The sequence below is a fragment of the Helobdella robusta genome, assembly GCF_000326865.2.
Source record: "Helobdella robusta unplaced genomic scaffold HELROscaffold_16, whole genome shotgun sequence".
Classification (NCBI taxonomy): domain Eukaryota; kingdom Metazoa; phylum Annelida; class Clitellata; order Rhynchobdellida; family Glossiphoniidae; genus Helobdella; species Helobdella robusta.
The window spans coordinates 2,776,827-2,789,366 of record NW_008703893.1 but is presented as its reverse complement, the minus strand read 5'-3'; the positions used below and the strand labels follow the sequence as shown (position 1 = coordinate 2,789,366).

The following is a 12,540-nucleotide window of genomic DNA, read 5'->3' as shown; positions in this document are numbered from 1 at the left end:
ACACATCCTCGACATCAANCAGCAACGTTCTCAACAACAACAACAACAACAACATCCTTAACAACAACAACAACATCAACAACGTCATTAAAATTCTCGATAATAGCAACAACCTCAGAATTAGTACGAAAAACAAAAATGACACAGACAAACTTAAAAACAACAAACTGAGATCTAAATCGTCAACGAGAATGGGGAATGACGTAAACAATTACGTCATCAACAACAACAACAACATCAACAACAACAACAATATCAACAACAACAAAAACGTCCTTAACAAAGTCCTCAACAATACATTACGTAGCGCTTCAGCTGACGTTTTAAGGCCCCACAACAAAAGCAAAAATAAAAATAATAATAATAATAACTTCTATAAACATAACAACAACAATAATAATAATAATAAGCATGACTTAGGGTTTCACAACAGAATTAATAAATATCATCTGGTTTGTAACCTAACTCTCATTGCTACATTAAAATTAATATTATTATTAATGTTATTATTAATAATGTTATTATTATTAATGTTAATTAATTAATTATTATTAATTAATAATAATTTATATATAAATATTTATATTAATAATATTATTAATTAATAATTATTAATAAATTATTATCATTATTTATTATAATTATTATTATTATTAATGTTACGTTTATTATTATTATTGTTATTGTTATTATTATTATTATTATTATTATTATTATTATTATTATTATTATTACACTTTTTACCATAGGAACCATTAACTAAAGAAGCATTCGCCATTTTCGGCTCGGGAATAAAGTGAGTAAAAATAGTTACTGATTACTGATTTCATTTACAATTTACTTACAACCTATTTACATATTCGTTTACAGGATTATTAATTCAACTGCTATTGGTAGTGTTTTGTAATGTAATGTAATGTAATATAATATAATGTAACGTAGTGTAATGTAATGTGAATTTTGGTAATGTTAAACTAATATTACAAACTGAGATTTTCGCTTCAAACCATTTTGGATGCAAGATAAGGGCGAAGATCTTGTTGCGTTCGAACCTGGTCGTTGCGAAAGAGATTCAGGCACACATAACCACTACACTAATTAATTTATTATTCATTAATATAGTTTCAATTTCGCCAAATATAAAGTTAAAAAAATAAACAAAAAGTTAGCGCTGTAATTAAACCCTAGGTATAAAACAGCATCTAGCGGCTCATTGAACACGTCATCACCTCTCAACCAATCATCTTCAGCCATTACTACTTACACTTCCGGCATCGATAGTGATGATAATGATGGTGGTGGTAGTGATAATGATGACGGTGGTGGTGGTGGCGATGATGATTATGATGGTTACAATGCGGTGGCGAAGAGATTTAATAAAAAAAGATTCTTACCGCCAATAAATAGTAATAATAATAACATCAACAACATTAATAATAACACTAATAAGAATATGTATAAAAATAGGCAAAACAACAATAACAACAAACTCTACAACAGTAATTTCAACAACAACAATAATAATAATAATTTGATTGACATATATGAAGAAAGCGATAATAACAATAATAATAATAAATTAAAATACCATTGCGAATATTCTAGAATGATAAGAAATCATTATCACCGCTACATATCCGTGAGTTGTGAAAGAATGAATGAATGAATGAATGAACGAACGAACAAACGAACGAACGAACGAATGAATGAATGAATGAATGAATGGACGGATGGATGAATGAAGAAATAAAATTATATTGGTTATAAATTATAACTCCTAACAATTGAAGGTATCAAAACATTTACGAACGAAAGAGTTGGTGGCCGAGTTGGAAAATTTCAACCAGCCAATAAACGTGAAAAAATATAACGGTATAATTATTTTTACTATTAATTATTATAATAATTAATATATATTATTGTTATTATTATTATTTAGTATACTTTTTATTATAATATTATTTTTATTTTATACAGATTTACTCTCATTCCATTAAATTAAAAGAAGGTCAAACTATTTTTCGCGACGAAACTTGAAGATGTGTTTGTGAGTGTATGTGTTTGTGTGTGCGTGTGCATGTGTGTTTGTGTGCGTGTGTGTGTTTGTGTGCGTGTGTGTGTTTTTGTGTGTGCGTGCGTATGATATTCATTATTTTATTAACGCGAGAAGAACATTGATTTATTTTACCGTCGACTGGGTATTTTTTTAAATCATAACTAGGCGAGAAACACACGTACAAATACACGTGCACGTACACACAACACACACACACACGCACACAAAACACACTATATTTGTATCGTCCGTATTAAGTTCTACCGATAGTATAACATTTTATAGCATAATATAAAAGCCGAATTGAAAATACAAATCGAGATAATTGAACTTTTAATGAAATAAATGCATAAACAAGAATCGTCATCATCGTCGTCATCATTTTAATCACCATCATCATCATTATCATCATCATTAATCATCATCATTAATCGTCATCATCATTAATCATAATAATTATAATAATAATTGATAGACACACTAAGAATAGAGCTTTTATAAGTTTATATGTATGGCATAATCTCAAGTCAATATGTATGTATCTATGTGTGTGAAATAATCAAGTATATATATATATATATATATATATATATATATAATGTCTAATATGTATAAATAAATATATATGTATAGGTACAAACATGATATATATATATATATATATATATATGATATATATGTATCATGTATATATAATAATTTCACTTTGATATATCAACATTGTTATCAGTTGACTCTATGGGTATATGTTATAATCAATCAGATCTGTGGCATCATCATCGTCGTCGTCATCATATTAATCACAATCATCCATCAATTAATTCATAAGCGGGTGTTAGATAGTCCCTGGGAACGAGGCCCACCTGGTCGCCCAACTCAGCCACCCACCATCCGAAATTGTCGAACTGTTGACTAAGTACCGTTAACACGTCGCCTGGTGATGATGACGGAGATGATGATGATGAGGAGGAGGAGGAGGATGATAATGATAAGTGAGATGAACATGATTATAATGAAACATGCAAGCCAAGAAACTTACCAACCATTTGTAATCAAGCGGGACCACGTGACCAAACTTTACCAGCCAATCATATCGACAAACTTCTCATCAACTAACCAGCCAATTAGAACGTACCGACTAATCACAGCCAACCAATCGTCAACCAATCACAACTTACTAACCACATTTAAACGTAAGTTCTTCTTTGCTATCACCAGAGCAAGCAAACTTCCCAAAGTACATCTTTTCAAAGGGCGGATAGCCATTGCAAGAAACCACAATGGTTGGCTGTGAATTTTCAGGGACTGCCGCGGGTCCCCCCGGCGAATTGTTAGAGGCCGCGGGAGATTTCAACGGGTTCGCTGAAGATTTCAAAGAAAGAATGGGAGGGGTCGTTATAGATTTCGGGAGTAAAATAGGGCCCGCGGAAGATTTCAAAGGTGTTTTTGGTAACGGCGTGACGTCATTGTCGTTTTTATAGGCTGTGTTGTTTTTCTTGGGCACTCCTTGATTGTCTTTCCTGAAGTCGATGTTCTTCATGGGAAGGGTAGTGATGCTTTGTTTGTTGTTTTCGTTGAAATCTGCAATGTCATCATATAACTCTCCATCATCATCTTCGTCATTATTGCTATCTCTATTGTTATTGTTGTTATTTTTATTGTTGTTGTTGTTTTCTGGATTGATGTCGTCGTACAACTCCTGCGGGTTTAACTCATCATCATCATCAGGAATTATGGAAGGTGATTCTTCAGTGAAAGATAAAAAAAAATAAAGAAATGGATAGACGAATGGATGAATGAATGAATAAATGGATAAATGAATGAATAAATCAATGAATGAATGAATGAATTAGTGAATGAATGATGAATGAATGAATTAGTGAATGAATGATGAATGAATGAATGAACAACCAAACGAGTAAATAGATAAGTAAAATAATGGCAGCAATAGTAATAAAAATAAAAGCAAAAACCCAAACATTAATGATAAAAACAACAGCAACAATCTTTTATTCAGCAATGAAATCAATAAAAATAGCAGTACAAATGAAATGAAATAAAATGTCAAATGCAATAAATAAATAAATAAATAATAATAATAAAATAATAATGATAATGATAATAATAATAATAATTATAAAGCTCTACGAACTGGATTTCCTGATCTCTGTGTTTGCCAGTAGCATCTCGCTGGTATCCTCATAGGGTTCCTCAACTTCATCGTAATCCACCTCGTCCTTGCATTCACTTGCGTCGGAGTGTGTGCCTTAGTGAAGTTATGAATTAATGATATACGATCGATCCTTTGAAAATTTTCAATCAAATTAACCAGCCAATCAAAGCCCCAATCAAACAACAAACCAGCCAACTAATTAATCAATCAATCAACCAATCAATCAACCAAAAAACCAACCAATCAACCAACCAATTAATCAATCAATCAACCAGTCAACCAACCAATCAATTAATCAGCCAATCAATCAATCAACCAATCAACCAACCAATCAATTAATCAGCCAATCAATTAATCAACCAATCAATCAACCAATCAACAAACTTGGAGGAATTTTTTTTGCCTCAACGCGAATAACGTCAACCCACGAAGTCATTTCCTCGTTAGTATTTGCAGTGAACTTTTAAAATTTGAAAAAAACTGAAATAGTTTAGTGTCCTAAGCTAAAATTTCATAATCTCTATGGCGCTTTCTATAATTACAATACTATAAGTATTTATGTTAACAATGATCTCAATCAAATCATTAAAAAATCATTCAGCCAGCCATTCAGTCAACCAACCAGCTAGCCAATCAACCAACCAACCAATCAATCAATTAACAAATCAATTAATAATCAATAAATTAATCAATTACACAATCAATGGGCCAACCAATAAACCAACCAGCCACACTTACGTAATGTGATTTTTTTCCCGGAGAATGAAGGTCGAAACAGAATTCTTTTTTATTGGCATGTTTCTCCGATACTCTTACTTCATAGCCTGGTTGCATAAAGAATTAAAGATATATACACACACACACACACACGTACACATACACACACACACACACACATACAAGCAAACATACAAAGACGCATGCAAATATACCTCTAAGATCAATTACCAAGGATGTTTTTTTGGAATTCATGTAGTCATATACGTTCAACTTTCCATCGCCAATCATGCAATACTTTCGGGTATTTAAAATTTTTGACAAAAAATTGCTCTGTTTTGGACCTGAAATTGTTAAAATAATTTTATTGATTCATTCATTTATTCATATACTTTTCATTCTTTCAATCGTTCGTTCATTTACTCTATTCGTTCACTCATCTATTCCCTCATTCATTCATTCATTCATTCATTCATTCATTCATTCATTCATTCATTCATTCATTCATTCATTCATTCATTCATTCATTCATTCATTCATTCATTCATTCATTCATCCAGTCACTCATTCATTCACTCATCTAGTCACTCATTCATTCATTCATCCAGTCACTCATTAATTAATTCATTCATCTATTTATTCGTCAATTCGTCAGTTTTTCATGAATTAGGAGACTAATTCATCCTGTCATACATTCATTCATTACTCATTCATCCATCCATCTATTTATCTATCAATTCATCCGTCATTCATTCGTTCATCATAATAAAATAATGATAATAATAATAATAATAAATAATCCAACCAACCAGCTCTTTGTATGAGGTAGCCCTTTATCGTTGCAGATATGCCTTGGGGCGCCGAAGTTTTACCTAGCAAAATAATAAGAAATTAATATAATAACAATAATAATAATAATTATTATTATTAACTATTTGTTTAGTGCATGAATAATAAGAAAAAAGGAGAGAGAGAGAGAGAGAGAGAGAGAGAGAGAGAAAGAAAAGAGGGAGAGATTTTGTTTAACATTATAACACCATTTTTGTTACCGCGTCATTATTATTATCTGCGTTAACCCAGAAAAATTAGAGAGAGAGAGAGAAGAGAGAGTGAGTGAGAAAGAAAGAAAGAGAAGGAAAACAAAGGAAGGATTGACAGTGAAAGAGAGAGAGAGAGAGAGAGAGAGAGAGAGAGAAATGAAGAAAAAGGAGGACAAAAGAAGGGATGACAGTGAGAGAGAGAGAGAGAGAGAGAGAGAGAGAAATAAATATTTTAGCATTCGTTATATTGTATCGTCATTTGCATTTTCGTATCTTTTATTATTATCATTGATGCTGCTATAAAGATTATAATTATTATTATTACCATAATTATTATTATCATCATCATCATCATAATTGTTATTATTATTATAATTTGCACAGTAATCTAAATAAAACTATAAACATTGCATAATAATTATAAATACTTTTGAAATATCACCAATAGGTTTTTATAATAATTTTAATCTTTCACTTTTTAAAATTTTGTGGCCGGATTCTTTCAACGATGAATTGATAGAGACTGTTATAAAGCTATCGTATGGCATATATTGTGACAGAAACAATTCGTGATATATATTTGAATATACTTCACCGCTACGTACTTTTCTAAAAAATGAGCATTGTGGCAATCATTGACATTTTATTACATTTTATTACATTATTGTGACATTTCATTATTTTATTTTCATACTTATTTATTGTCTTTGCTTTGAAATAAAAGAGTTCTCATTATTATTATTGTTATTATTATTTTACTCTTCATTTTTATTCGAGCTGGGAAAATACGTTAACTAGTTTATAATTATTGTCATTTTATTATTATAACTACATTATTGTATATAGTGATAATAATTATTCTGTGGCCTGTTAGCTGTGTGTAATAATAAAAATGATAATAGTTAATTACTTAGCATCTCTTACTCGTGGAACTATTCACATGTATGTGTGTATGTATGTGTGTATGTACGTATGTATGTGTGTGAGTGTGTTTGTGTATTTATGTGTACTGTACATGTATGGTAAATTGCTAGAGAGCGATTGGTAAATTATCTTCAGAAGTTTTTATGTATGTTTTGTTTACGGATATGTGTATGTGTTATGTGTGTGTGTGTGTGTTTGTGTGTGGGGTGTATGTGTGTGTGGGGACGTGTTGAATTTGTGAGCTGCATGTATGATGGAGTGTCCAGTTTAGTTAATAACCTTGTTCTCGGTTTACATTGCTCAGAGAATTTGAAGAAGAAAAGTTTGTGTGGTTGCTGTTGTTGCTGCTGTTGATGCTGCCGCTGTAGTTGTCGTTACTGCTGCTACCGATGTTGTTGTTGTTCGTGACGTCATCGTAATACTCTTCGTCATCTTCGTCTTCAGATTTTTTGTTGCTCAGTGATGAGCTAGCTGTTACGTTAAAGAGTAAACATTTAAATGTGTTCGTTTGTTAGTCAGAGCAAATGTATCTTCATTCTTGCATTTTCATTCTCTTCTTCATAGCAAACTCACCATCAACGTCATCATCATCAATATCGTCGTCGTCGTCTTCGTCATCATTGTCATCGCTATCATCATCATCATGAAAAACATCACCAAATAATTTTAATCTTCCGTACATTTTTGATCTTTGGATATGGCGGCCAATTCCGGAAATTTTTCTGTGAGTTTTTGAAGTTTATTCTGCACGTCAATCCTCTCCCTGTCGACATTTTTCGGCAGGCCGGCCCCAGCTAGTGAATCGCATAGAAATATCGACAGATCTTTAAAGAAATAATTAACATAATAATAATTATAATAAAATAATAATAAGAAGAAGAAGAGGAAGAAGAAGAAAAGGAAAAAGAAGAGAAAAAAGAAGAAGAACAACAACAATAAATAATAATAAATGATGATGATTAACAACTTTTGTGTCAGTCATTCTAAGTTAAAATATAGCATTGTTTGTTAGAGAAATTTTAATTTCAATGTGCTGTATTTCAGTCCAGTCAAATTTATAATTCTAACATTGTAGTATTTTTGAGCGTGTATAAGTTGTATTTGTGTGTTTGTATGTGCTTTTAGCTATAATATGTATCTATTGATGTATGTACAAACGTAAATGAGTGTGAGTGTGTTTATTTGTATGTATGTATGTATGTGTTATGTATGTATGTATGTGTGTGTGTATATATGTATGTATGTATGTATATACGTACGTATGTATGGGTATATGTTTGTATGTATGTATGTATGAATTGATAATGATAAAATAAATATATAAATATACAATATACGTTCTCCATAGCCAACCTAATAAGAAAGATTTTACTTCATCAATTAAGCGCGCTTTAATGACCATATTTCAAATTTTTATTAAATTTAATTATTAATAATTGATAGAGCTTTTTAAATTAAATGTAAATAAATAATTAATAATTGATTATTTTAATTTATTTTTATATTTATTTTAATTTATTCAACAAATAGATACAAAACGACAAGGATACTAGTATAATGACAGATTTATTTACATAACTTAATCTTTATAAATAAAAAAAAACTTCACAGAATAATATTAACAAATATAATTACAACTAATTATTAACACACAATTATTCATAATAAATTATAATATACTCAAAATTATGTTCTAATTATACACATAATAAAATAAATGGTAATCTCATTCAGTTAATCATACATGTAGAACAATGTGTATATCTACTTAGCAGCGAACACTTCCTTGTTTCTTGCCTGTTATCCCTATTTATATAAACTATTATATATATAAATAGATATATATATATAATATATATAATATATTGTTTGATTAACATGATTTTATATTACCGAAGAAAGAAAAATTAAGAATAGACAAATTACATGGACACGCATGTATATATATATATATGTGTGTGTATGTATGTGTGTATGTATGTGTGCATGTATGTATGCATGTATGCGTGTTTGTATGTTATGTATGTATGTTTTTAACTTATGTATGTATGTGTTTGTATATTGTGTATGTGTAAGTTGAGCTAATTGAACATAGGTTGGTGAGTTAATTTAGTGAACATAGGTAAGTTAGGGTCTCTCTTCTTTCTTTCTTACGTTCTAGTTTATTTGTACTGTTTAGTTTTTGTTCAACACAACACCAACAACAGCAATCAAACACGACAATCAACACAATATTATTTTGGTTACATTTTAGTTAAGTTTTGTTAATTTTAGTTAAGTTATTTATTATTTCTAGACGTATTCGTTACTTATTATTTCTAGACACTGTCGTTTTATTATTAACCCCCCCATGAACGGCTGCCTTGACGTGGCAAGGGGGCTTCTCACTAAATGCCGTTCAAATAAGTGCTTCTACTTCTTCACTTGTTTGTTTTCTTAAAAATGCAATTATCCATCTTTTTCTTGGTTGCATTTTTAAGCGCAATTACTTTTATAAACTATAAAAATTAAAATATAAATTTAATTTTTATAAACAAAAATATTAGTTTCGAACTAAAGAAACTTGACAATGTTTTACGATCTACCGTTAGAAGAATCCAAAAACTAAACAGCAGCTTAACTAGCGCGGAGCGTGCCATAAATTTTTGAAAAGTTTACCGAATGTATGTATGTAGCTAAACAACGTCATCATGACAATTCCCTATGGCAATTTAATAACAGCTAAACAATTTCATCATGAAAATAACGCAAATCCGTGTTCTATATATAGCAGTTTATAATATGTTTATAATTAATTATATATATTAATAAAGGTATGCATCAGTATGAAGCTATATATATATATATATATATGTATATATATATATATGTGTGTGTGTGTGTGTGTATGTACAAATCTATGTCTGTGTATTTATGTTATGAGTGTGTGTGCGTTTGGGTGTATGTATGTGTGTATACTTGTGCATGTGTTTGGTGTGTTTATGAATATGTATGTATGTATGGGATTATGTATGTACTTGTGTATGTGTCTATCTATGCGGTGCTAGATGAGTTTTTTCAGGTTTTACCACTGCCATCCATGTCTTAGAATAGCATTTTATTGTATGTTTTCTGTTCAAGGACTAAATAAATGAAATGAAAATATGTGTATTTATGTATGTATGTTTGTGTGTGTGTGTGTGAAACTCCGTATGTATGTGTTTATTTTTGTATGTTTGTCAATGTATGCCTGTGTGTGTTTGTATGTTGCATGTCATTTATATAAATGATGCCTAGACTTTCTTAAGTGAAGCGCTTCGCGATTTACTTTCTTTTTAATTTAACATGGCGGCGTTGTTGTTCGGAAAAAGTGTTTTTTCATTGCTAATTTTCAACTTTTTTCTTGTTAATTTCGCCGATGATGAAGTTTCAACTCAATCCATTCCTTCCTCTAAGCTGTCGAAGTTTTCTGGTCCCACTCTAAACTTTCTTTTCTGGTTAGTAGCATAGAATCGAGAGTTGATCATCTCAGATCAGAGTTCATTGTCATGTACATTGTCTATTTTAAAATTTAGGCTTAAATATATTTTAATTTTTATGACGTATTTCTAAATGTTAATGATTTTATTATCTTAAAATATATTAGTTAATGATTTTCAGTCTAACTAACTAAAGTCAAAAAACGTTCCCCTATCTATACAAAACCCTGGCCTATACAAATCAACTCACAATTATTTCTAAATAAAATTATTTATTATTTCATAAAAATACTTAATCTACTATACCTTTTATTTTTCCAAAATAGCTAAAATTAAACGTTTTCTGACAAACATTTGCTAGCTTTTCCCAAGTGCCATAGAGAGAAATTGTGACTATGCACTTTTTTCATCAGTTTTTAGTTAAAATAAATAATTACAAATTATATTCCACATTCAGTTACTCGTGAGGGTACAGAAAGGTCTACGACCAGTTCGCCTATGCCATCCACCAAAGGTACCCTGATCTTTTGATTCAGGGTGACAACTACCCTCCACTACCTATGTACGCCTATCTCTCTCAGATTATAGGCTTTGTCAAGATTCTATTCATTATTATAATAGCTTCTGGACAGAATCCTTTAAATTGGGTTAATCTGAATTCACCAACATTTATAACCTGGGCCTTAGAAAACAAAGTTGGTTTTATTGTTGTTAATTCAATAATTATACAACTCTAGTTATCCTAATTATTAATTATAAGTATTTATTTATTTTTAATTATATAAATTATTAATTTAATGTATTTATAATAGAATTTACCATTAAACAAATTACTTAGTTACTTCATTGAAATTTTACACAGATTTATTCATGTATGATATTGTTCTTTGTCTGTAATGCCATTGAAAGTACACTGATATCTACTGGAGCATTTGAAATCTCATTCAATGGTAATTAATATCTGATTAATTAGTAATTTTTAATTAATTATTTAATTTATTATTTAATTAATAGAATTCTATTAATATAATTGTTGAGTGTTTTTTTTCCTAAATTTTTCATTAACCGTCCTAACAAAATCTAGCAAAGAACACAATTTCGATTACGTTTATTAATTTATATTCTATTTTTCCATGCATGTGATTAAAAGTTACACACATTTATTTGTTTGTTTGTTTTTTTATTTTTCCTAAATTTTTAGACGTACCTGTCTGGTCAAAATTAGAGACTGGAAGAATTCCCTCCCCGCAGGAGATGTTCCAGATTTTGGATAACCACATGCGTCTCTTCCAAAAAACGAACAAAGAATTTGATCAATTTTAAAGTCTCCGGTCTGTCTACTTTTGTAAAGAATTAAAAGTTAATCTATGAAAAATGTTCAATCAATGTTGAAAAAATTAATGCCAGGACTTGATTTGACATTACAAAATTAATGCTTGAAAAGTAATGCAATAGAATTGATTAATGCATGTTAATGTTTCAACTTGTAATTGATAAGTAAAAATCTATGTTAATGTTAAGAAGTAAGTATTTAAATTACACTGATCCAGTTTTTTCTTGTTTAGTGGATTGACTGAAGAATGAATTAATGAGTAATTGATAAAATAAAATAAATAAATAACTTAACTAATTCATTTGAAACCTTTTATTTTTGCAGATAGATGGCTCACAGGTGAATGAACGAATGAATGAAGGAGCAAATAAAATGAACAATCAGATATATAATTATATTACATCACACACACACATTCGCATGTGTATGTACAACATACATTTATGACGATAAACACCTAAAATCACATACATTGTGATGGGGTTTGTCTGATGCTTATAGATTTTGGTACCTTTTCAGAGCCCATTTGGATGGCGGGTTCTTTAAGGGTGCCTAATCTCGTATGTTTATATAAGTTATGTGCTGGTGTGTGCGTGTATGTATAATGATATATTTATTCGTTTTTTTTATTTTGTTTAATACTATGTGTTAAAGAACTATTTTTTGATATATATATATATATATATATATATATATATATATATATATATATATATATATATATATTAGATCTATAGTTTTTTGTATGTTCGTTTATGCTGTAAATTTTTCAATGTGTGTTTTATATTGTTTTTTCACATTCATATTAGTAAATTTCGTTTAAATTTGGAAATATATAA

General features: G+C 29.6%; 2 protein-coding genes across 2 annotated transcripts; one reads left to right on the top strand and one right to left on the bottom strand.

The window, feature by feature from the left end:
* Positions 1–2,384: 2,384 nt before the first annotated feature.
* On the bottom strand, positions 2,385–8,360 carry HELRODRAFT_190892 (hypothetical protein). The gene is made up of 12 exons (XM_009015647.1): positions 8,264–8,360; positions 7,591–7,734; positions 7,190–7,381; positions 5,756–5,818; positions 5,162–5,290; positions 4,968–5,053; positions 4,614–4,689; positions 4,209–4,322; positions 3,239–3,802; positions 2,781–2,990; positions 2,504–2,654; positions 2,385–2,483 (listed from the first exon to the last, which is right to left on the bottom strand). Exons 1-10 carry the CDS (start codon positions 8,310–8,312, stop codon positions 2,863–2,865), a joined length of 1,545 nt encoding a protein of 514 aa, XP_009013895.1. The 5' UTR covers positions 8,313–8,360; the 3' UTR covers positions 2,385–2,483; positions 2,504–2,654; positions 2,781–2,862.
* A 2,475-nt stretch (positions 8,361–10,835) lies between these two features.
* On the top strand, positions 10,836–11,691 carry HELRODRAFT_75296 (hypothetical protein; the record flags this gene model as incomplete). The annotated part of the gene is made up of 3 exons (XM_009015646.1): positions 10,836–11,063; positions 11,231–11,318; positions 11,570–11,691. Coding segments are annotated over 3 exons (438 nt in total), but the record flags the coding sequence as incomplete, so codon positions are not given.
* Positions 11,692–12,540: the final 849 nt, after the last annotated feature.